At 59.1% G+C, this 23,729-nt stretch overlaps 5 protein-coding genes across 5 annotated transcripts; 4 read left to right on the forward strand and 1 right to left on the reverse strand.

The window, feature by feature from the left end:
• Positions 1–6,317: 6,317 nt before the first annotated feature.
• Positions 6,318–13,467, forward strand: LOC130255154 (lipase member M-like). Its single transcript, XM_056495550.1, has 10 exons — positions 6,318–6,405; positions 7,230–7,341; positions 8,284–8,401; positions 8,653–8,851; positions 9,630–9,739; positions 10,047–10,192; positions 10,671–10,817; positions 11,346–11,417; positions 12,284–12,349; positions 12,451–13,467. The coding sequence occupies exons 2-10, from the start codon at positions 7,237–7,239 to the stop codon at positions 12,682–12,684; spliced, it is 1,197 nt and encodes a 398-aa protein (XP_056351525.1). The 5' UTR covers positions 6,318–6,405; positions 7,230–7,236; the 3' UTR covers positions 12,685–13,467.
• A 542-nt stretch (positions 13,468–14,009) lies between these two features.
• LOC130255153 (peroxisomal N(1)-acetyl-spermine/spermidine oxidase-like) lies at positions 14,010–16,655 on the forward strand. The gene is made up of 7 exons (XM_056495549.1): positions 14,010–14,169; positions 14,501–14,993; positions 15,073–15,272; positions 15,487–15,742; positions 15,831–15,943; positions 16,018–16,175; positions 16,515–16,655. The coding sequence occupies exons 1-7, from the start codon at positions 14,025–14,027 to the stop codon at positions 16,647–16,649; spliced, it is 1,500 nt and encodes a 499-aa protein (XP_056351524.1). The 5' UTR covers positions 14,010–14,024; the 3' UTR covers positions 16,650–16,655.
• A 427-nt stretch (positions 16,656–17,082) lies between these two features.
• Positions 17,083–20,009, forward strand: MTG1 (mitochondrial ribosome associated GTPase 1). The gene is made up of 11 exons (XM_056495552.1): positions 17,083–17,213; positions 17,303–17,367; positions 17,491–17,595; positions 17,679–17,759; positions 17,952–18,008; positions 18,568–18,658; positions 18,740–18,801; positions 18,932–19,028; positions 19,181–19,262; positions 19,366–19,478; positions 19,569–20,009. The coding sequence occupies exons 1-11, from the start codon at positions 17,093–17,095 to the stop codon at positions 19,664–19,666; spliced, it is 972 nt and encodes a 323-aa protein (XP_056351527.1). The 5' UTR covers positions 17,083–17,092; the 3' UTR covers positions 19,667–20,009.
• A 2-nt stretch (positions 20,010–20,011) lies between these two features.
• Positions 20,012–21,199, reverse strand: SPRN (shadow of prion protein). The gene is made up of 2 exons (XM_056495553.1): positions 21,073–21,199; positions 20,012–20,720 (listed from the first exon to the last, which is right to left on the reverse strand). Exon 2 carries the CDS (start codon positions 20,711–20,713, stop codon positions 20,303–20,305), a length of 411 nt encoding a protein of 136 aa, XP_056351528.1. The 5' UTR covers positions 20,714–20,720; positions 21,073–21,199; the 3' UTR covers positions 20,012–20,302.
• A 186-nt stretch (positions 21,200–21,385) lies between these two features.
• Positions 21,386–23,647, forward strand: ECHS1 (enoyl-CoA hydratase, short chain 1). The gene is made up of 8 exons (XM_056495555.1): positions 21,386–21,548; positions 22,194–22,391; positions 22,463–22,590; positions 22,671–22,770; positions 22,867–22,971; positions 23,049–23,168; positions 23,254–23,321; positions 23,406–23,647. Exons 1-8 carry the CDS (start codon positions 21,434–21,436, stop codon positions 23,469–23,471), a joined length of 900 nt encoding a protein of 299 aa, XP_056351530.1. The 5' UTR covers positions 21,386–21,433; the 3' UTR covers positions 23,472–23,647.
• Positions 23,648–23,729: the final 82 nt, after the last annotated feature.

Genomic DNA, 23,729 nt, shown 5'->3' on the forward strand with positions numbered 1-23,729 from the left:
TGCAAACAGTGGACAGAAACTCCATACCCCTATGGATGCTGGTGCAGGTCTGCTGGGATGAAACAATGTGGTGGATGGATCCTGCTTTATTCCACACCAAGAATCCCAACATCCTGAAACTCACTGCCTTCATTCACAGTTGGAAGGAGCTATAAACTTCCTACCTAGTGACAATGGAGAGTGGCTATAGGTTTTTTTTTTTTCCATGAGAGCTGCTCATTTTACTAACAAAGGGGACATCTTTGTCAGATTCATGCTGATTTGGATCATCTTACTATACACAAAGGAGCTTCAGTAAGTTCTATCAGAAAACACCATTTTGTACCACTTTAAGCTATTCTGAGGCACAAACCCAGCCACCTTTGCTGCTTCTCAGGGAATGCTCAGGGAAACAGAAGAGTGTGGTGGAAAGCAGTAACGAGTCTAAATCTGCTCTCAGCTTCTGGATTAAATTGTTAATAATACTTTGATCAGAAGAGGAATTGTGAATTTGCCAGCTTGTGTAACCATTTTCTTAAAATATGCCTGGGAGCAAGCAGGGCAAAGGATAAGGTTCTCTTTCCACAAATATGTAATAATAATAATAATAATAATAATAATAATAATAATAATAATAATAATAAATTGGATAGGGTCTACTGGGCTCTGTGTGGTTGTGCTGTAAACTAGAGATTAAACTCTGGAGAAATTGTCCCCTGTGAGGATGGGCAGGCCCTGGCACAGGGTGCCCAGAGGAGCTGTGGTGCCCCTGGATCCTGGAAATGCCCACGGCCAGGTTGGACAGGGCTTGGAGCAGCCTGGGATAGTGGAAGGAGTGGAATGAGACAGGCTTTGAGGTCCCTTCCAACCCAAACCATTCCAGGATTCTGTGAGTGTGGGTTTTCAGCACAAACATCTCACCATGGGCAGGTGAGGGAGAGCTGCTTGCCCAATGCTCCTCCTGCTCAGGGATCATTTCCAGTGGCTGGAATGATGCCCACAGTGCCACCAGCACCTCCCTGCAGGGAAGATGTGGGTGGTGAGCAGGGTATGGAGCCCAGCACAGCTACTCTCCAGAGCCAACTGGGGGGTTTTCAGCAGGGTTTCACCCAGGTGTCTGGAGATGGTGGCACAGGGCTGCTGCTGCCTCGTGGGACCATCTGTAAAGCGTTTCACTTTCTGCCCTCACAGCTGGAACTGACCACAGAAGAAAACAGGACAGGGTGAGGTGATCCCAGGGAGCAGGAATGAGGTTATAGGTTAGATAGGATCTGCCTGGACTGCCAGTGATTAGCTGCCTCACTTAGGATATTTGTAATGACATCTTTTTCTGTGTGATCACCTCTTCATGGCAGGGCTGTGCCCTGGAGCAGCATCTTACAGGACTGCACTGTGCTCATGCCATGGATATCAATGCAAATGCAGGATGACTTCTCCACCTTGGCAAATAAACACACAAAGGTGATTGCAAGGTGTTCCCCCTTCAAACTTCTGAGAAGCTGGCAGGAAACCAGAATCACAGAATCCTCAAGAGCCCCTAAGATCATCAAATCCAGCCATGCTCACCACTAAACCACGGCCCCATGCCCTTAATTCAAGTTTAGTTTAAAAGCACTAACTTTTAACTTCTGAAAACTCATTAAAAAGTGCAGGGTTTAGTCTCTTTCTGCCACAGGTTATAAAGTTTCTGCCACTTCTGCAATTATCTGGTTCAGTATTTAAATGCATTTTCTTCATTCTACCATGACAGAACTTTGGTGAAGTTCTGGCTTGATCAGGTTCTGGTACTTGCTCCCCCTTTGTTGTTAAAGGATCAACAATGGATGAAGAGGTGTGTTTTGGAAGCAGATTGATTTATGCTTGCAGAATAAATATTGTGAAATTCCATCTCCTGGAATCTCATCTCATCCCAACCCCTGCCATGGGCAGGGACACCTCCCACTGTCCCAGGCTGCTCCAAGCCCCATCCAGCCTGGCCTTGGGCACTGCCAGGGATCCAGGGGCAGCCACAGCTGCTCTGGGCACCCTGTGCCAGGGCCTGCCCACCCTCCCAGGGAACAATTCCTTCCCAATATCCCATCTAACCTCCCCTGTGGCATTCCCTGTGCCCTGGCACTCTATCCCTTTCAAAACCTCTCTCCATGTGTCTTGTAGCTCCTGGAAGGCCACAGTTTGGTCCCCCAAGCTTCTCCTCTCCAGGCTGAACAATCCCAGGTCATCCAGCCTTTCCTCCCAGCAGAGCTGCTCCATCCCTCTGACCATCCTGGAGCCTCCTCTGGACCTGCTCCAACAGATCAATGTCCCACATATCTCAGTCCATGGTGATCAATTCAATCTCTTACCCTCAGAGCTTCCAATGCAGCACAAAGCCTTCACCACCCTTCTTCTCCTCCCTGTGTGGGCAAACCAGCCTCAGTCACACGTGGGGAGGATGTTGGTCACTCAGCCTCTTATTCAATTTTCTTCCAGATGTGCTCATGCAGAGTGTGTCACATGGGGCCCTGAGGGCTAAAAGCTGTGTCACATCCCGCTCAGGGCACAGCAGTGCTGGCTGATCCATCATTTCCTACCATCACACAGCCAATGCAAAGGACAGCAGGAGTCATGGAGTGGGGACAGGGCCAGCTCCAGGCTGTGCCCACACTGGAGAGGCTGAACACCCCTCCACAGCCTCCTTCAGGCACAGGCTGGAAGAGAAGTGGTGCTGTTGCAAATAATCCAAAGATTGCTCTGGTGTCTGCTTTAAGCAATGTGCTGCCCTGTGGGGTTATTTAGAAACTGATTTGTTCCAGAGTTAATCTAGGACAAGGTTTCTTTGAGTTATGACAGATGGTGTGCTGCCTTTTCACATCTTTTTGATCCTTAACAGCTTGACAACAATTTCCAGAGGCATTACTGAGTAATTCAGGCTTTCATTTGGTTGAAAACGCTTTGCTTTCTTATTTCAGGAGCTCACAGCAATTTCTGTGTTATTTCCAATGTAATTTCCTAATTTTTGGGGGGTTTGTTAGATGAACCTCTGAAAGAGAGACCCTGGTCCTTGAGACTTGCATTTTCATGTGATGGGACTTCAAGAGATGGGAATGGTATAAGGCCATGGAAAGTTACAGTCAGCTGGAATCAAGATCAGATGTAATTTTCTTCAAAACTTCACAAGCCAGTGTTGATCATGATGATTCTTCTCCCAGGCAACCACTGACAGAACAAGAGGACACAGCCTCAAGCTGCACCAGGGGAAGTTTAGCTAGACATCAGGAGAAAATTCTTCTCTGAAAGAGTGACTGGGCACTGCAATGGTCTGCCCAGGGAGGTGGTGGAGTCACCACCCCTGGACATGTTTAAAAGAAGACTGGATGTGGCACTCAGTGCCATGGGTTAGTTGATGAGGAGGTGTTAGGTCATAGCTTGGACTTGATCTCCTAAGGTCTTTTCCAACCTAGTTCATTCTGTGATCATCCCTGCCCCTGGACTATGTCCTGTGGGACAGGTTCCTGCTCCCTAAACATCTCTGACAGCCCTGATCAGGGCAAAGCTGAGCCAGATCAGCTTTTCTCCAGCATGCTGGAAAATAAATATCTCAAGAGCACTGCAGCACCAAATTTAAAACCTGTAGGTATTTCTTTATTGAGAAATTTTGCTCACGTTGTCCCAGATCTGTTCACTCACAAACCAAACTTTTTTAGCTGTAAAATACACTTTAAAGCCAATTGTACAATGAAGAGAGATCAGGGAAGAAGTACAAGAAGTTCATGGTTATTCTGGGGTCTTCTAAACACAGAGAAGGAATTAGCAGAGAAAAAGCACCAGTGATCACATCTCCATTATTTCCCAACCCACACTCAGGAAGGTTTATGCTTCTGTTTATTCCATTTCATTATAGTGAACAGATTGATTGCATGAACAACTTTAACGAGGTGTTGTGAAAAGATCAGCTGTTTCCTCAAGCTCCACAAGCAACTCTAGCATGGGACAAACCCCTGCTAAATGTGTAAACCAGAGATATCTCAGCCTAGCTGGAGAGACTTTAAACTAGGAGAGGTACAAGCAGATAAGGACTGCTTCCCTCATCAGGTTCTTTAACTTGAACCATGTTCTCCAAGGTTACTGCAAGAGGGTTGTGCTTACCTGGCAGGAATTGCACAAGAGCTGACACTCTGCTATTGCCAAAATCAGGGTGATACTCCCTCTCCCAGCTCAGGATGCCAGGAGCAGATGCCTTGTGACTGGTTTACCCTTGTTCATGGCAAGAGGCACCATCCAGCACCCTGGGCACACAGTCTGGTGGCTGGAACATGTGGGGAAGCAGCAGGAGCAAGAGCAGGGCAGGAGCTGGAGGAAAGGTGTGTGGATAGCCCAGGACAGGATTAACCCCAGTCCCAGAGCTGAGGAATGTGCTGCTTGCACCACAGTGTGCCTCAGAGGAGGTGACTCAGCAGCAGCAGACCTGCACTGTGGGACAGCAGTGGGGACACAGCTGATTCCAGGGGCTGTTTCTCATCCTGTTGTGCCAGCAGCAGGTGGGGTTGCAGTCCTGTGATGCCTCAAATGAGAACATGAAAGGCATCCAGCAGCAGTGTGCTAATATTTATGAAGGGTGAAGCTAACACACCACAAGAGGAGATGTAACTTTTGGTGCTTAAAGGGCCTCAGAGGCCAAGAAAAGTACAGTGTTTGGGCCTCAGGCAGAGCCAGGAAGAACATGGATGACCTGTTGGCTGGAAACCTTTGCCTTCCATGTCACACCTTGGCCAGCACACCTTGACACCCCTCTGAGAATTGTGGAATCCTAGAGGGTTTGGGTTGGAAGGGACCTTAGAGATCCCCTTATTCCACCCTCTGCCAGGACAGGGACACCTTCCACCATCCCAGGCTGCTCCAAGTCCCATCCAATCTGCATTTAGACACTGCCAGGGATCCAGGGGCAGCCACAGCTGCTCTGGGCACCCTGTGCCAGGGCCTGCCCACCCTCCCAGGGAACAATTCCTTCCTAATATCCCATCTAACCCAACCTCCTTCAAGTCCTCAAATTTCTTAATTCCTCCCTTTGACTAAGCTACACAAGAGTACCTCAGTAAAAATCCAGCTGCTTTTTTTGACACCTTCTCTCCTTCCACCACAGGTAGAGTAACTCCAGGTGCTGAATCACACACCTCAGCACTGACACACTGCTCCAATGGCCTCATTCCACAGCCTAGGATGTCAGGGAAGTCTCTGCTGCCTTTCCAACCTCTACTACTACCATTTTATTACTGCTGTTACTACTATTTAGTACCTCCACTGGAGAAGGAGTAGTGGAGTTAGAGGGCAGCAGCGTGGGCAGCAGGGGAGGGGGGATTCTGCCCCTCTGCCCCACTCAGGTGAGACCCCACCTGTGCACAGTTCTGGTGCACCCAACACGAGGAGGGCATGGAACTGTTGGAACAGGTCCAGAGGAGGCCATGGAGTTGCTGAGGGGACTCTGGAGCAGCTTCCCTCTGGAGCCAGGCTGGGAGAGCTGGGCTGCTCAGCCTGCAGAAGGGAAGGTTGTGTGGGGACACCACAGCTCCTTCCAGGGTCTGAAAGGATGCAAGAAGCTGGAGAAGGACCCTGCATCAGGAACTGGAGTGCCAGGACACAGGGAATGGGTTCAAACTGCCAAAGGACAGGGTTAGAGATGGGATATTGGGAGGGAATTGTTACTGGGAGGGTGGGCAGGCCCTGGCACAGTGCTAACACGACACTTTTGGACTTCACTGTCACTTTGCACAAGGGGTGGAATGACCAAGTGTCGCCCACCCAGGCAGGCAATGAAGCCTGACCTGTCCTTGGGGTGTCCCTGGGGTGTCCTTGGGGTGTCCCTGGGGAGCTCAGCGTCCTGCTGAGGCTTTGTAAAGATGGTAGAGCCCAAGCTTTTTTGTTGCACCAGGAACTCTTCTAAATGACCCTGGCAGATAGGATGTTACCCTGGGAATTAGGAAATGACTCCTCACAAAGAAAAGCTATTGGTTTGTTGCTTGGGTGTTTTTTGGTTTTTTTTTAACGTAGTTATCATGAGCTTAAGGTGCAACTCCATAGCTGGAATTCCTCAGCACACCAATCTGGAAATGCAATCCTCAGCCAACACGAAAGTCACAGCCACATGGAGGGAGGTGCCACAGGAGTGATCAGCACACATCTGTTAATTGGAGGGCACACGTGACGAGGGACAGCAGGGTGCCAGCGTGGCTGGGCTCTGACACAGCCTGGTCCTTTTAACTCTGGTGGTGACAGGGCCACCAGCACTGCCACCACCAGCCTGCTCAGACACACCAGTGGGCTCTGCCTGGGAACGTGTTTTCCTCCCTTTGGCTCAGATCTGTGTCCTTTGGAGCTGCCCCGAGGTGGGAAAAAGAATCAGTCGCTCATTTTTTATTTTTGGTCTTAACTCGCATCTTGGTGATACCACAGGTAGGTTTGCTGGGAATATTTCAGAGGGTAGCAAAGTCTTGTGGTGTGGGAGATCCACTGGGAGCAGAAGGAGGGGGGCAGAGAGTAATTCACAATTCGTGTTGCTGGGCTGAAGCTGAGCTCTAACTTTTGAGAGCCTGGCAAAATATTAGAACTGTGTGCATTAAAAAGAGGACTCTGCTCAGCTCAGGAGCATCTAAGGTGATCAAAAAGCTTCCTGTTTTCTTCAGGCTACACTTATTTAACCAATAGCCTTCCTATGAGGCTCTACCAGTTTCAGTTCTTAGGATTCTTCTGTTTACAGTGGGTTTTGGGTACAAAAGCTGAGCAATAGAAAACCACAAAAATTATAGACATGATCGTAGCCCAGCCACACTAAACATGTTCCTTCTATAGCATAAGCTGTTTCCTCTGTCAGACAACTGGCCCAATGCTATTGGTTTAGTTCTTGTTTTGCTGGTTCTCTTCCCCTTGCCATTAAAAATATAGAAAAGGTTCCTGCCTAGTGCCAGATCCTGTCTATAGAGAGAAGTATAAAAAAATTCTCATGTGGACTGCAAAGAAAACTAAAATTGGGAATTCCCTCCACTTTCCTGGCCCAGAAAATGAAACGAGATCTTCAGATATGTGAGGAACTTAATCCATCATAACCAAGTAGAAACAAACATTCATATCAATTCCAGTAACAATAATAATCAACAACAATAACAACAGCACAGGTGTTACTGTTTTTGCTGTCATTATTCTTGTTGTTGTTCCTATTCCTATTATTACCATCAGTATCATTATTTTTACTGTTGTTGTTACTGTTACTATTTACACAGGCACAAGATGTGGCTGTTTATTGCAATCCTGTTTCTCCTACAAGCACCCACGAACTCCGAAGATGCCACCAAGCAGAAAAAGGCTCTAAATCCTGAGAGTTTCATGAACGTTGTAAGCCAGGAGAACTTTGAATTTCCCCTCTGAAAGCTTGGGCACGTTCAGCTGGAGGACAGAGGCTTGGAGGGCACATGGAGAGAGAGAGGGCTGGTGGTGTTGATGCCTCCACACCATCATTAACAAGCTCCTCCTCCCAGCAGAATTAAGTGCAATTACCAGCAGGGCAGTTTGAGATGGGGATAACCCCAGACTGGATTTGATCAGATATCACCCCAGAGGGTAGAAATTTGTGCATGGCTGCTCTCCTTCAGCTGCAGCAAATGGCTCAGGGCCATGTCCAGGTGAGCCCTGAGAGGCTCTGAAGCTGGGTTTAGCAGGACCCAGGATGTGGTAAACTTGCTGCATTTAATCTTTCCTGCCAACCTCGTGACAAAGAGAGCACACAGCAATGTGTGTGCAGGACCACAGCTGGATTTTACCAGGCAGAAACTTCCCAATCTGTGGAGTTTTCAGCATCAGTAAAGCTCAGGCAGAGTCTCAGGAGCCCTGCAATGATTCCTGTGGGGTTTATCCCACTGTCCTTCCAGTCAGCCCAGCTCGGCAGGTTCCATCTGCCACACCACCTTATCTGCCAGGCAATCAGCTGGGAGCCTGGTGTGACACGTGCTGCTGTCGGTGTCAGGCGTCAGGAAATCAGTGCCAGCCATCAGGAAAGCGGGTCAGGCGTCACAAAATCCTTTCAGCTTCAATGTTTGGAACCATTTCAAGCTCTGCAGATGCCAGCTCCCTTCCCACCCATGGCTGAGCATCTCCCCTTCCCTTGGGCAGATCACTGGGGCTGAGTTCAAACAGAGCATCCTCTGTCATAAAAAGTCCTCACCTGATCAGAGACAGCCTGGGCAAAGCCATGCCCCAAAACTTTGGTTTTACCAAAGTGCTCTTCAAGTCAGATAAGCACTTTCACTATGGAAAGTTTTTTTTTTTTTCTTCTCCCAGAGCCAAATCATCTGTCACAGAGGGTACCCCAGTGAGGAGTATGATGTCCTGACTCGTGATGGCTACTACATCCACCTGAACAGAATTCCTCATGGAAGAGAAAAGCCTAAGAACAGAGGTATAGCTCTACTTCACTCAGAGTTAAAAAAAAAAACAGCCCTGAATAGCAGGGGGATGGATGAACCTGGACAGGCCAGGGGAATAATAATTGTTAAAGCAAAAATACTGAATCCATGGGATTTCTCCAATTTTCACTCAAAGCTGTAGCACCACAACACATCAAAATGCACATTCTGCACATCCTCTGGCCTTGATTTGGGGTGAGTGAATAGAGGTTCAATGACATGTGCTGTTTTCTCTTGCACCCAGGGCCCAGGCCAGTTGTGTTTCTCCAGCATGGGATACTTGGAGAAGGCAGCCACTGGGTGGAAAATCTGGCTAACAACAGCCTTGGCTTCATCCTAGCAGACTCTGGCTACGACGTGTGGCTGGGAAACAGCCGTGGGACGAGCTGGTCCAGGAGACACCAGCACCTTTCAGCTGACCAGGTGGAATTCTGGGATTTCAGGTGGGCTGGAGTGCATTACAAAAGCCTGGTGATGTTCTCTGCCTGCCACCAAGCTCTAGGCAGAGCTGGGTGCCTCCCAGCAGGCAAGTCAGAGCACCTCATCCCTGGCACAGCCTCCCCCTGGGAGGATGGAGGGACCTGAGCAGACCTGCCTGCTGACACGGCTCCAGCACCTCCCTGCAGCTGCTGAGAGCACAGGGCACTGCTGCCTGCCTGGGGACACACTGAGACATCAGCCCTGCTCAGGGGCATCCACTGAGATGGCCACAAGTGGCATTGCCACCTCCCCTGCTCCTAGACCCTGTTGCTCCCCTTTTAAGCTGCTACTGCTTTTCCAGAGCTGATCTTCAGAGCAGAATCCCCAAGCCCATAAACAGGCTTTCAGAAAAACCTCACACAGCTGGTCTGCCTTTCACCATGTCCTACCAACAGGCACAGGGGCAGGAACCAGTGCTCCATTTCCCTCTGGGAAAGAGCATCCCAAGGAGCAGAGCAGGTGCTGTAGTCCTGGTGGGAGCCAGTTTTGTGTCTGCAGAGAGGCTGGGTATGGCACTGGGATGCTGGCCAGGCTCTGCTCAGTCTATTTACTGCTCACCACGGCCGTGGGAGGACTAAGCCCTTTCAGGGGAGGATGATGCCATGGCAGGAGGGATCCATGCCAGGAATTTTCTCCTGGAAAATCAGCCCCAGACATAAAGCTGGGCAGTGCAAGGCAGCTCAAGGTAAGTTTGCCCTCCTGTTGCTGCCTCATAACCAACATCCCCCTCCTGTGTTGCAGCTTCCATGAGATGGCAATGTACGACCTCCCGGCCGCCATCGACTTTGTGCTGCAGAAAACGGGGCAGAAGCAGCTCCACTACGTTGGCTACTCCCAGGGCTGCACAATTGGTGCGTTCTGAGGGGTCACCCACCACCTTGGCTTGAAAAATTTCATTCTGGTGTTTGCCAGCAGAAAGCAGAGGGGTCCCCTCCACGTGGGCTTAGCAACCACTGGTGAGCCCGATCAGCCAAGGGAATAAAGGTGTTGCCTCCCTTCGGGCATCTCTTGCACCAACATTTAGCAGGAAGGTGGCCAGAGATCTGAGATTTCCAAATGGAGATAATAAATTAAACAGACCTGGGTCTAAGTGAACCCTCAGATTAAGCACCTGAGGAAAGATGGAGCAAGTCTGAAGTTGTTTTTCTGTTTTCTCAGCGTTTATTGCGTTTTCATCCATGCCCGAACTGGCTCAGAAAGTCAAAATGTTTTTTGCCCTGGCTCCAGTAGTGGTACCCAAGCACTCCAAAAGTCCATTAATAAAGATGCAGCTCCTCCTGGACAACAAGCTCAAGATGATTCCGGTAAGAGATAACTCCATGCCCTTCTGCCCCAAAACTGATTGGTTCTAGAGAAGGGATTATGCCTGGACACAGCCCCTGGGGCTGTCTAATGAAGCAGGAAACAGTTAATTCCTGCTGATTTATTAGCACAGACAGAATTCAGGTGCACATACGGCCCTGGATGGCTTTGTTGAGCACATGTCTTCTTTCCATCAGCAGGATAAGCATGGTGTTTATATGGGGAGCACTTGTAGGAGCCCTACAAGTGGAAAAGAGCAGCTTTGCTGTGTTGATTCCATGACAAACAGATCCAGTGCTTGGGGGAGGTGGGGGGAAAGAGGAGAGTTGTGAACATCGATTTTCCTGGTGTGTGTTCAGTCAGCAGGGGCAGAGGGGCAGCAGGCTTGACTCCTGGATATCCCCTTTTCTGCCTGGCTGTGGGGCTGGGCTGCAGGCAGGGAAGAGCAGGAAATGCAGGCTGCCCTTTGCTCCCTTGCAGCTGCTGCTGGGCAGGACGGACGCGTCCCTGCACGTGAGGAAGCTGTGGCGGTTCCTCCCGGAGCTGTGCAGGCACACGCTGCTGCACAAGCCCTGTGCCAACCTCCTCTTCCTGCTCAGTGGCTACAACGAGAAGAACCTCAACACGGTGGGTGTGCCATTCCAGTGGGGATGAGGGTCCCAGGGCTGCTGTTCTGCCACCCAGCCCGCTACAGCCACTCGCCCCCAGTGCTGGCAGCAAGCAGAACCTTCATGGGCAGCACGTGTCCCTCTGCCAGATGTTTTTCCTCCTGGGACAGGGCTCTGCTGGGTAAATGTCAGTGGCCAGGCGGCCCTTGGCAGCACCTCTGAATTAGGGCAGCCTGCCACTGTGGCCACCCTGGGGTGCAGCCCCTGCTCTGAGCAGCCTCAGGGTGACCTCAGGCGGTCACTGAGGCTTGAGCACAGCCCCCGAGCCCAGGTAAGGCACCTCATGGAGCTCTTCCTTCATCCCCATCACTCTCCTCCCAAAGCTGCCTCACAGCAATTGGTTTTTAATGAAAATTATAGTCCTGAACCAGGTCCAGCTCTTCAGGCAGCATGATTCAGCAGTGGCTGCTCCGGGAAACACCTGGCAGCTGCCACTGCACTCCCATCCACTGGAAAGCAGCAATAGCTGGGATCTGTTTCCTTGCAGACACGGCTGGATGTGTACACATCCCACTATCCAGATGGCACCTCTGTCAAAAACATCATCCACTGGGCCCAGGTAGGACCCCTGGGATGGTTCCTTCACTGGGAGTCTGCTGTGCCCAAGGCAGACATGAGAGTTCAGGGATCTCAGACATTTCTCCCAGCTCCTGAGAAAGTAAAAGGCAAGAAACTATAAGAGGATGCAGGATGAGCTGCCCTGATGCCTCTGGGGACCAGTGACACTTCAGTGTGTATCCTGTGCTGTGCCAGGCAGGATGGGGAGGCCACAGATGGATGCTGAGACTCCCAGAAGTCACCAAAGCAGAATTTGGGGACACTGCGGTGCTGGTGGGTGGAAGCCCAAGGAGAGGCTGAGGAAAAGGGGGACCCAACAACACCTTCCCCTGTTCAAAGGGGTCCTGGACACCCTGGGGATGGACTCTTCAGCTTCAGCACTGGCCCTGCAGGAAACGGGGTCAGGCTGGAGAGCCCCACCCATGTCCTCCTTGCAGAGCCAAATTACAGGTAATGGAAGCTGAAAGAGGACGATCAGGTTGTTGTAGGAGCTGCAGCAGCACCCTGCACACACAAGCTAGTGGTGAGCAGGATTTCAGAGGGAAGAGTGTGGCACCTTGGTTTGTCAGCCCATGGCAAGGGACAGGCATGGAGACAGAGGTGAAAAAACCACCCTGTTATAAAATGTGGAAAGCCTGGCTTTGCAGGGATGCCATCTCCTGCAATGTCCCACGGGTGAGGACACCAACACCCTTCCTTGTCCTGCCTGTCCCCAGCCAGCTGGACATGGCAGATGGAGAGCAAGGACTCACACAAACCCCTCCTGAGCTCCTTCTCATGACAGGTGCCTGGAGGGGGCCGGGAGATGTGAAACACACGCAGTAGCACTCACCAGCCTCCCACAGCAGATCCATCCTCTCTTCCCAGGTGATAAAATCTGGAGAATTCAAAGCCTTTGACTATGGCAGTGAGAACCCAGCCAGGTACCACCAGGTAGGAGCTGCAGTGGCAGCTGGAGATGCTGGGGGTGTGTCCGGGGTGGAGCAGGGACAGAATGGCCGGCAGGGATTGACCAGCCCCCCGTGCCCCTGCAGGACACACCGCCCTCGTACCGCGTGGAGGAGATGCCGGTGCCCACCGCCGTGTGGTCGGGAGGGCAGGACTGGGCAGCTGACTGGAGGGACGTGCTCCTGCTGCTGCCCCGCATCAGCCACCTCCTCACCTACACCCACATCCCCGACTGGAACCACTGGGACTTTGTCTGGGGCCTGGACGCCCCTGGGCGCCTCTACAGCAGCATCCTGAGGATGATGGAGGGGTCTCGGTAGAGGTGCCGGTGGCCTGGCCCCTGTCCCTCAGCTGAGACAGCCCCAGGAGGGGGTGGGACACTCCCTGCTGTCCCCTCCTTCCTGATGTGCTTGTGGTGATGGTGCTTTCCACACATCCCTTGGTGGCTGGGGTCTCTCCTCCTCAAGCACTGGTGGCACAGCACTGGGAGGGCAGCACTGGGGTCAGCGCAGGCACCAGAGCAGGCAGGAGCCACCAGCAAGGGTCCCAACATGATAGTGATGAGCCACGGGGACATGGGGACCCTGCCATGACCCCACAGTGGCTGCCCAGTGGGTTGTGGATTAGAGGAGGTGAGAGGGAGCTGGGCCTGTTGGGTCTGGCACGCAAAGGAATGGAGGGGATGGGTGAGGCCAAACCCTTCTTGGCAGCAGCAACAGGTGATGCAACGAGGGGTTCTGGCCCCAGATTGCAGCCCAGGAGAGTTCAGGTTGGATGTGGAGAATCCTTTTTCTCCAAGACAAGTCCCCAGGGAAGTGGAAGGTCTCCATCTGGGCCCAGCCAGGCACCTGCCTTGTTTGGGCTGGGATTCCCCAGGAATGGCTGCTTGGCTCGGCACCAGGACACTGGGAATCCCTCATCCCTGGGAGCTGGTGACCCCAAATGCCCTGGGCTGGGTCACAGGGCCACCATCCCTCAGGAAGCTGCTGCCAGGCTGATGTCCTCAGCCCCTCCCACCGTGCTGCTTGCTGCAAACCCGGAGGTGGGGAAAATCCCTCCAAAATAAATACTCAAAGGGGATGCTTTGACATCCCCAGCTCTTTCTTGCATGTGAAAATTTTCTGGGGAGCTGCCAGGGCCAGCAGGGACACAGTGACCCCATGGACATCTGGTAGAGCTGGGTGGCACAGTGGGTTTTCCTAGGGTACTGGGAGTATCCCAGAATTTCCCAGTACCCCATGGCAGGCAGCAGGAATGCTTGCTGGCGAAAAAACCCCACCAGAAGTCAGCCTTGGGAGTGGCGAGCCCTATTGTAGCCATGAAGTTCTGGGAATCACGGGTGGGCGGGAGCGCTGGGACTGGGTCAGCTCTGCTGGGATGTGCGGCAGGACCCGCGGGACGATGGGCACCCACTGCTCCTCCTCCTTGGCAGGCTGGCCGGGGATGGGGAGAGGAGGAGGGTGCGGAGGTGATCCCAGGGCTGCCCCCTCTCCCACCCCGGCCTTGGGTGCAGGCAGCTGGCTCACCACCGCACCGGGACCCGCGGGCATCCCTCCTTCCTCCTTCCCCCCGCCGGGCCGGGCCGGGCGCTCAGGGGCGGTGCCGTTGGGGCGGGCGGTGCCGGCGGCGGCGGAGGCGGTACCGGCCGGCGCGGGCGGCCATGGAGGGCGGCGGGCGGCGGGTGGTGGCGGTGGGCGCGGGGCTGGCGGGGCTGGGGGCGGCCCAGCGGCTCCGCGGACACGGCTCCCTCCGCCTGCTGGAGGCGGCGGCCCGCGCCGGCGGCCGCGTCTGCACCCGCCCCTTCGGTACGGGCGGGGAGGCCGGGGGAGGCTCCGGGAGCCGGGGGTGGGCGGCACCGGGGGGCGGGCCCGGGCCGGGGCAGGGGCAGGGGCAGGGGGCGGCTGTGCCGGGGTGCGGGAGCCGCGCCTGCCCCCCGGGCCGTGGGGCCGCTGCCGAGCGGGCCGCACACGTGGCGGGGGCGGCCGGTCCCGTGGGCACGCGGGGATGGAACGGCAGCCGCTCCCCGGGGGCACCGGCCCTTTGGGGGCCGCGGGATTCCCGCTGCGCCCCGAGCGCTGCCCCGCGGGCTCGGCTCGGGCTGTGACCCGCTCTCCCTCCTTCCCTCCCTGCCGGCAGCGTCGGGGCTGGCGGAGATGGGCGCGCACTGGATCCACGGCCCCTCGCCGGGAAATCCCGTGTTCTGCCTCGCCTCCCGCTACGGCCTGCTGGGCCCCGAGGCCGCCCGGGAGGAGAACCAGCAGGTGGAAGCGGGCGGCCACCCCCCGATGCCGTCCGTCACCTACGGCAGCTCGGGCAAGGTGCTGAATCCCAAGGCGGTGCGCGAAGCCCGCGAGCTCTTCTACGCCCTCCTGGCCTCCACCCGCGCTTTCCAGGGCTCCAAGGAGCCGCCGTGGCCCAGCGTGGGCCAGTACGTGCGGGCAGAGATCGCCCGGACGGTCCCCACCATGGCGGGGGGCCAGGAGGATGCCCGGCGGCTGCAGCTGGCCGTGCTGGCCGCCTGCCTCAAGCTGGAGTGCTGCATCAGCGGGACCCACAGCATGGACCTGGTGGCCCTGGAGCCCTTCGGGGAGTACGTGTCGCTGCCCGGCCTGGACTGCACCTTCCCAGGGTAAGCGCGGGGCTCCGCAGCGGGACGCGGAGCAGCGTCCCAGGGGCCGCCCCGTCCCCAGCGGTGACTCCTCCCACAGCGGCTACAGCAGCTTGGCCGAGCGCCTGCTCTCGGATCTGCCCGAGGGCACCGTCCTGTTCAACAAGGCCGTGAGGACCATCCAGTGGCAAGGCTCCTTCCGTGAGGAAGGGGACGATGCCAGGGTTTTCCCTGTCCGGGTGGAGTGCGAGGATGGAGATGTCTTCCTTGCTGACCACGTCATCATCACTGTCCCGCTAGGTGAGGACACCGACACCTGCCCTGGCCCTGCCCGTCCCCTCCGAGCGGCTGGCACGGGTGGAGATGGGCAAAAGGAGGGGAGGGATTGCCTAAACCCCTTCCCAGCCTCCCCTCTCCCACTGGGAAGAGGTTGGAAAGGGGTTTGGGGAGGTCAGAGCATCTCGGACACCATTTAGGAGCCTAGCTGAGAGCTGCCCCAAACTTGTGGCTGCAGGTTTCCTCAAGGAGCACCACGAGAAATTCTTTCAGCCTCCCCTTCCCGAGAGGAAAGCACAGGCCATTCGCAACCTGGGGTTTGGCACCAACAACAAGATCTTCCTGGAGTTCGAGCAGCCTTTCTGGGAGCCCGAGCAGCAGCTCCTGGAAGTGGTGTGGGAGGACGAGTCGCCCCTGGAGGAGCCCAGCGCTGACCTGGAGGCCAGCTGGTTCAGGAAGCTCATCGGATTCGTGGTGCTCCAGCCGCCAGAGCAGTAGGTGGCCGGGGATTTTGGGCGTTCTCTGGGCCGCTGGTGGGCACGGGGAGGGGCAGCAGCTTTCAGCCCCACACTCCCGCTCCAGGCACGGGCACGTCCTGTGCGGCTTCATCGCGGGGAAGGAGTCGGAGCACATGGAGACGCTGAGCGACGCCGAGGTGCTCAGCGCCATGACCCGCGTCCTGCGCACCATGACAGGTGCCCGCCCCGCCCTCCCCTCCCACCCACTGCCCGGGGGGATTTCCCGATCCCATCCCTAACCCCATCCGCAGGGAACCCGGACCTGCCCGCGCCCAGGAGCGTGCTCCGCTCCCGCTGGCACAGCGCTCCCTACACCCTCGGCTCCTACAGCTACGTGGCCGTCGGCAGCTCGGGGGACGACATCGATGTGCTCGCACAGCCGCTGCCCGAGGACCCGCGGGACCCCCGGGTGAGGGTTCAGCCCTAGGGGCTGCAGCGGGGGCACACACGGGGGTGGGGACAGGCCACTCCAGGGAGGTGGCACCGCTGACCCTTTGCTGCTGAGCTCCACGGGGGTGGGGGCATTTCCATAACAGTAATGGACAGGCGGCTCCTCCCAGCCGCTCCCCAGCCTCCTCACGGGTGCCTAGAGAAGGGATAGTTCGCAATTCTAGTTTTTTAATGCGGTCATGCCCCCGCGGGCTGGGTGCCTAGGGAAGGGATAGTGCGGAATTGTGGTGTTTTAATGCGGCCGTGCCCCGCGGGTGCCGGTGCTCCAGCTCTGTGCTCACCGCCCGCCTCCCCGCAGCCCCTGCAGCTCCTCTTCGCCGGCGAGGCCACGCACCGCACATTCTACTCCACCACCCACGGGGCGCTGCTGTCGGGCTGGCGAGAGGCCGAGCGGCTCAACCAGCTCTTCCTCAGTCCTGAGGCGGCAAAATAAACCCCTGTGCTTTGCCTTTCGGTCTCCTTTATTGAGAGATCTCCGCGCCGGCGTCTTCTTCCTCTCGGTGGCGGGGTGGATGCGGCGTGGGTTGCGGTGTTGATTTAATACCAGTTGGTGCTGGAGATGGTGTAGCGGGGGTCGTCCAGCGGGTCCTGCGTCGGGCCTGGCCGAGGGGGGGGCTCCGGGGCGGGATGGGGGGCGGGTTGAGGCTGGGAAACGGCGGCACGGGGCGTGCCGGGGCCAGCGGGGGGCACGACGTGCCCCCCGCTGGCCCCGGCACCCCCCGTGCCGCCGGGAGGTGCCGCCGAGCCCCCCTGACCCCCCGTGCCGCCGGGAGGTGCCGCCGAGCCCCCCTGAGCCCCCGGTGGCGGCGGCAGCGGCTCCGCCATCGCTGTCTCTGAGGCGGCTTCCGGTCGCGCCGGAAGTGAGGCGCCGGCGCCATGCGGGTGCGGGCAGCGCTGCGGGCGGCGGGCACGGTGCCGGTACCGGGAGGGTTCCGGGAGCGCTTCGATTTCGGCGGCCGCGATGTGGCCTCGTGGTTCCCGCGGCACATGGCCAAAGGTGAGGGGGCGGCAGCGCGGCGGGTCGAGTTTTTCCCCCCCACCACCCCGCGCGCTCACCCCGCGCTGTGCTGTGTGTGCGCGCTGCAGGCCTGCGGCAGATGCGAGTGGCGCTGCGCCGCGCCGACTGCCTCGTGGAGGTGCACGACGCTCGAATATCCTGCACAACTGCCGGAGAATCCTGTCCCTTGTCCCTCCAGACCACCCTTGCCCCTCTCCGCCTCCTCTCCACCCCCCTCCCGCTATGCGCTTCCAGTCACTGTCCTTAGCGCAGGCACATTCCGCTGTCGGGCCGTAACCCCGCGCTCCTGGAGGCGCTGGGCATCCGCCCTCACGTCCTGGTGCTGAACAAGATGGATCTGGCTGATCCCCGCCGGCAGCCGGTGAGCGCCGGGGCAGGGCCGGGCGGGGGGCAGCCGTGGTGTCACGGGCAGGTGACAGCGCTGCCTCTTCCCGGCCCCTCCAGGCGGTCTCGGAGCAGCTGAGGCAGCAGGGATGCTCGCACGTAGTCTTCACGGACTGCCAGCGTGATGTCAATGTCAAGAAGGTAATGGGGCAGCAGCTCCTGCTCCCTGGGGAGTTCCCAGCCCCATGGAGAGCTCTCGGTGCTCCAGCTGGCTGTTCCCTTTCCAGCTGTCCTGAGTCCTCTGCTCAGCCCCCGTTGTGCACAATGTCACCAAGTGAGTGGCTGCTGCCAGCCAGGGCACAGAGTGACAGCCCTGTCCCTGTTGCTCTGCAGGTTGTCCCCATGGTTGCCAAGCTGGTGGCCGAGGGCCCACGCTACCACAGGGCTGAGGTGAGACACGTGCACAGGGTTGGAAGGGACCCACAGAAACCATCCAGTCCAGCTCCTGGCCCAACACAGACACCCCAACAATCCCTCCCTGTGCATCCCTGAAAGCGCTGTCCAAACCTTCCTGGAGCTCTGGCAGCCTTGGGTCTGTGCTTATTCCCTGGGGAGCCTGGGCAGTGCCAGCACCCTCTGGGGGAAGAACCTTGCCCTGATCTCCAGCCTGACCCTGCCCTGGCCCCAGCTCCAGCTGTTCCTTGGGTCCTGTCCCTGTCCCAGAGAGCAGAGATTGGAGCTGCCCTGGGGAGGAGCTGTAGTCCCTGGGAAGGTCTGACCTCAGTGTGCTGTGCTCCAGCTGAACAAACCAAGTGACCTCAGCCAGGCCCCTGTGTCCCTCCTTTGGACACTCTGACACCCCCCTCTCCAGCCAAGGGACGAGGCTGCTCCCGCATGTGCCAGAAGTGCCAGCAAACACTGGGATATTTCCCTGTGGCAGCTGCCTGTTGCTGCAGGGGTGGGTGGTTGGTAACCAGCTGCTCCTTGCCCGTGTCCCCCTGGCTTCCAGAGCTCCGAGCACAACATCCTGGTGATCGGCGTGCCCAACGTGGGCAAGTCCTCGCTCATCAACTCCCTGCGAAGGCTGCACCTCAAGAAGGGTATTTCTGCAGGGTGCCAGGGCTCGGGGAGGAGGTGGGCACAGCTTCACCTGTGTCCATGACCGTGTGTGTCCCCCACAGGCAAAGCCACTGCGGTGGGGGGTGAGCCAGGAATCACCAAGGCAGTGCTGTCCAGGATCCAGGTACCGTCCCTGCAGTGAGACCTCCAGGCTCACTGAGCTGGTCTTGGATGGTTGCTCAGCTCCCCTTTGCAGCAGGGCCTCACTCATTAGCCCTGTGGTGCTAATTACCAGCCCTGCCTCCCCGTGCCAGGTGTGTGAGAAGCCCCTGATGTACCTGGTGGACACTCCTGGCGTGCTGCCCCCCAGGCTGGGGGATGTGGAGACGGGAATGAAGCTGGCGCTGTGTGGTGAGGGGGAGTCCCCAAATGTGGCTCAGGGCTTGGCACCCAAGGCTGGGGTGACACTGCTGCTCACAAGCCCTGGCTGTGAGGGGGTGGAAGGAGGGTTGGCCAGGGCTCAGCAGGGCTTAGGGAAGCTGGGGCTTGATCCTCTTTTGCAGGAGCCATCCGTGACCACCTGGTGGGGGAGGACATAATGGCCGACTACCTCCTGTACACCCTGAACAAGCAGCAGCAGTTTGGGTGAGCCAGCAGGGAAGCAGGGAGGGCTCCCGGGAGGGTGATGGAGGTGCCATGCCCAGGGAATTCTGGGGGAAGGCGGGCTGTGAGCCATCTCCCCTGGCAGGTACGTGCAGCGCTACGGGCTGGGCCAGCCCTGCGACCGCATCGAGCCCCTGCTCAAGCACGTGGCGCTCACCCAGGGCCGCACGCAGAAGGTGAAGGTGCTGACAGGCACAGGTGGGTGAGCTGGGGTGCAGGGGCTGGGATTTTTGGGGATCCCAGGGCAGCTCCCAGATCTGACACTCCTGCGTCCACTGCCATCTCCAGGGAATGTCAACATGATGATGCTCAACTACCCAGCTGCTGCCTACGAGTTCCTGAGGGACTTCCGAGCAGGACGCCTGGGCAGGGTGACGCTGGACTGAGAGCTGTCACTGCCTGCAGCCATGTGGAATGGGGACACCCTGGTGCCCCATGGGGCTGGGAACTCCTCAGCAGGGAGCTGTGGTGTGTGATTGAAGCGCCCGGTTTTGGGACAGAATGCCCTGTGGTGTCGCTGTTGTGATGCTCCCATGGAGAGCTGTGCCCACCCCGGAGAGCCTGGGGCAGGGCTGGTGCCTCCGGCTGGCACCTGCAAACCGCCAGGGAGCCGTTTCCTCGCTGTGTTTTGGCCTGCACGGGAGCCTCATCCCGAAATAAAGCCTGCATGGGTAGGGGCCGGGCGCTGGCCATCCCGGGGTCCCGCCCCTCGCCCCGCATCCAGCCACACCTGCTTTCGCTCAGTTTTATTTTCGCCTCCTCAGCCTCCGGACACGGTGAGGCCAGGGACAGGGGCGCGGTGCAGAAGGGTGCCCGAGCCGGCGGGGTTTGGCTCGGTGTGGAGGGATGGTGGTGGTGGTGGTGGTGGAGGGTCTTCCGCGGGGGTCCTGCCCCGCCGGCGGTGGGTGGCCATAGCCCGGGAGCCGCTGCTCGCCCGGGGCATGAGGCTCAGCCCTGGAGGGGGCGGCCGGTCCTGGCGGCGTCGTGGGTGCTCCGGGCACAGTCAGGTCTCCCGAAATCCATCAGCGGTGGAGGAGGGCAGCCAGCGGGCAGAGCCAGGGCAGCGCCCGGCCCGGCGGGGTCCCGCCCGGCGCCGCAGAGGTCCAGGCGCTGGCGGCCGCCGTCCAGTTGCCGTCGCGGTACTCGACGCCGTCTCCCGCTTGCAGCTCTCCGGAGAGCCGGGACCGGCGCAGGGCCGCCCCCGCCGCCACGCCGGCCGCCGCTCCCGCCGCCGCCGCCCCCGCCACGCGCAGGGCCGCCCCGGCGGAGCCGTACCGGGGCACGGCCGCCCTCGGCCGGCTGCGGGCCGCCCCCCGCGCCGCTCCGCGGGCCGCCCCCCGGGCGCCGCCGCGCCCACCCTTGCCGGCCACCGTGTCGCAGAAGGTGGCGGCCAGCAGCACCAGCGCCCAGCACGCCGCCGCGCTCCGCCGCATCCCGCACCTGCCGCAGGGACGGAGGGAGGGAGAGCCCCGCCGCTCAGCCGCGCCCGGCCGCGGGCGGGGGACCGCGCACCGACACCGGGTCCCGCTTGCGCGTGTGCCGGGGCCGCGCACGCGTGTGTCGCGGCACACGCAGATACCCGCGCGTTGCATAAACGCGCTGCCCCCACCCCTGGGGATGATGCTCCCGCACACACTCGCACACGCGCGCTCCGCAGAACCCTCTGGATGATGCTCCCGCACAGCCGTGTGGATGATGCTCCCGCACAAGCTCGCACCCACGCGTTTCCCTGGTTTCGCACACACCCGGCCGCGGGGCACACTCACACCCTCGCCCCGCCCGCTGGGCTCACCGGGCGCGGGGATGCCGCCGGCTCGTTCCGCTCCTCTCCACTCCTCCCTGGCCGCGCTCCCGCTGCCGCTCTATCGCCGCGCCCCCCGCACTCCCCACCACTCCCCGCGCGGGGGGCGGCGGGGAAATCCCCCCTCCATACCCTTTCCCTTTCCCCTCCCGTTCCCCGCGGCGCTCTAACCCCCACAGCCCGCCGCCTCCGCTCGGGGCGGGCTCCGGGCCCGGCGCCCCCTCCCACGGCCCGGGGATCCCGGCCCCGCCCCCGGCCCCGCCTCGGCCAATGGGGACGGCGCCTGGCGGGGCGGGGCCGGCTGCACCAATGGTTGGCGGCGGGAGGGGCGGGGCTCGCTCCGCGCTCCGCCATGGCCGCCCCGCTGCGAGCGCTCCTGCGCCCCGCCGCCGCCGCCGCTGCGCTCCCCGGAACGCGCCTCCCGCCGCCGCTCCGCGCCCCCCGCGGCGCACGGGGCTGCAGCGCCGGTGAGCACCGGGGGGGCACCGCGGGTGGGCGGGCTTAGAGGGGAGCCCCGCGTCCCTGCACCGGGCACGGTCGTAGCCCCGCGGGTGTGTGCCCATCGACCTGTATGTGGTCCCTGGGCTGTGCACTAGGGCACGGCACCGGGCACCGCGTCCCTGCTCCGTGTACGGTCCCGGCGCCGGGCACGGAGTCCCTGGGCTGTGCGCCAGGGCCACAGCACAGGGCACCGGGACCCAGCACGGGGTACGGTGGCAGCACCGGGCCTGTGCCCAGCGGGTTGCACGTGGTTCCGGAGCTGCGCTCCAGAGCCGGCACCGGGCACCGGCGCCCTGCGCCATGTATGGGCAGCGGCGCTGCATACCAGGGCGCTGGGGCCCAGCACCGGGCACAGGGGCGCTGGACCGTGCAACGGATCCCAGCACTGGGTGCCTCGACCACGCTCACTTTCCCAGGACAGGGTGGTCACGGGGCTGCATCCTGGCGGGTTAGGGTGGCACTGGGAGCTCCTCCGAGCCAAGCTCCCTCCGGCTGCCGGTGACCGCTGGCATCAAGGTCGCCTTTAAATAGCACGGAGTGGCGGTGGCCGGGGGTCCGCCCGGTGCCCGGCAGCCCGTGGGCTAACGGGCCAGTGCTGGTGCGGCGGGCAGGGGCTGCGTTCCAGTACCTGCTGGTACAGAAGACGGGGGCTCAGAAGAACGTGGGGCTGATCCAGCTGAACCGGCCACAGGCGCTCAATGCGCTCTGCGAGGGGCTCATGGCAGAGTTGGGGCGGGCGCTGAAGACCATGGAGAGCGACCCGGAGGTGGGAGCCATCGTCCTCACCGGCAGCCAGAAAGCCTTCGCAGGTAGGATGGGGGACTCTGCTCGCCCATAAGTTTTGGAGGGGATTGGCGTCCCACTGCACTTCCCTTTGCAGCTGGGGCAGACATCAAGGAGATGCAGAATAAAACCTTCCAGGAGTGCTACAGCGGCGGCTTCCTCGCCGGGTGGGACAAGGTCTCCATTGTCCGCAAACCCATCATCGCCGCCGTCAATGGCTTCGCCGTGAGTGTCCCCCACATCTCCCTGCACCCCCTGCCCCCACCTCGGCTCCCCCTGACCCATCTCTGCCTCCCCTGCACCAGCTGGGAGGCGGGTGCGAGCTGGCCATGATGTGCGACATCATCTACGCCGGGGAGAAGGCGCAGTTCGGGCAACCCGAAATCCTGCTGGGAACCATCCCAGGTGAGCAGCAGGCACCTGCCAGGGGCTTCAATCCCAGCTGGGGTGGGGACACCCAGGCACCCCCTTCTGAACCTCCCCCTTCCCTAAATGCCCCAGGCGCCGGCGGGACGCAGAGGCTGACCAGGGCAGTGGGGAAGTCGCTGGCAATGGAGATGGTGCTCACCGGGGACCGGATTTCAGCACAGGAAGCAAAGGAGGCAGGTAGGGGCATGGGACAGCCCTGCACTGCAGAGGTCTGGCAGGGAGCCATCCCCCCCACTTCCCACCGCCTGTCCTAGGTCTGGTCAGCAAGGTTTACCCTGTGGAGAAGCTGCTGGACGCAGCCATTGCCTGCGCTGAGAAGATCGCCAGCAACTCCAAGCTGGTGACTGCCATGGCGAAGGAGTCAGTCAATGCTGGTAGGGGCTGGGGGCCAACTGGGAACCCCCTGGGGGGCTGCCAGGCCAGGCAGAGGGGTCTCCCCAACTCCTCCCTTCCTTTCAGCCTTCGAGACGACACTGACAGAGGGGAACAGGACAGAGAAGCGCCTCTTTTACGCCACCTTTGCCACCGTGAGTAGGGGGACCAGCCCCATGGCATGGGGGATAACGGAGCCGCTGCAGCCCCCCCGAACCTCACCTCTCTGCTTGTCCCAGAACGACCGCAAGGAGGGCATGAAGGCATTCGTGGAGAAGCGCAAGGCCAACTTCACTGACAGCTGAGCCCAGGAGCTGCAGGTCCCTGGGGTGGTGCAGGTCCCCACGGCCTCTGCAGCCCATCCACCCCCTGCCTTACCCCACGGAGGGGACCGGGACCCGCCAGCAAGCTTGGAGTGATGGCCAGCAGTGGGGATCACCTCTGCCTTCGCTATTAAAGGGTTTTCTAGGTGCTGCTGGGAGATGGGGCATCCTTGCTGCGAGGTCCTGCTGGGGTTCACTGAGCTCCCCCACACTCCATCACGCTGGGCTGGGCAAGAGCAG

This window comes from Oenanthe melanoleuca, chromosome 6, assembly GCF_029582105.1.
Source record: "Oenanthe melanoleuca isolate GR-GAL-2019-014 chromosome 6, OMel1.0, whole genome shotgun sequence".
NCBI lineage: Eukaryota > Metazoa > Chordata > Aves > Passeriformes > Muscicapidae > Oenanthe > Oenanthe melanoleuca.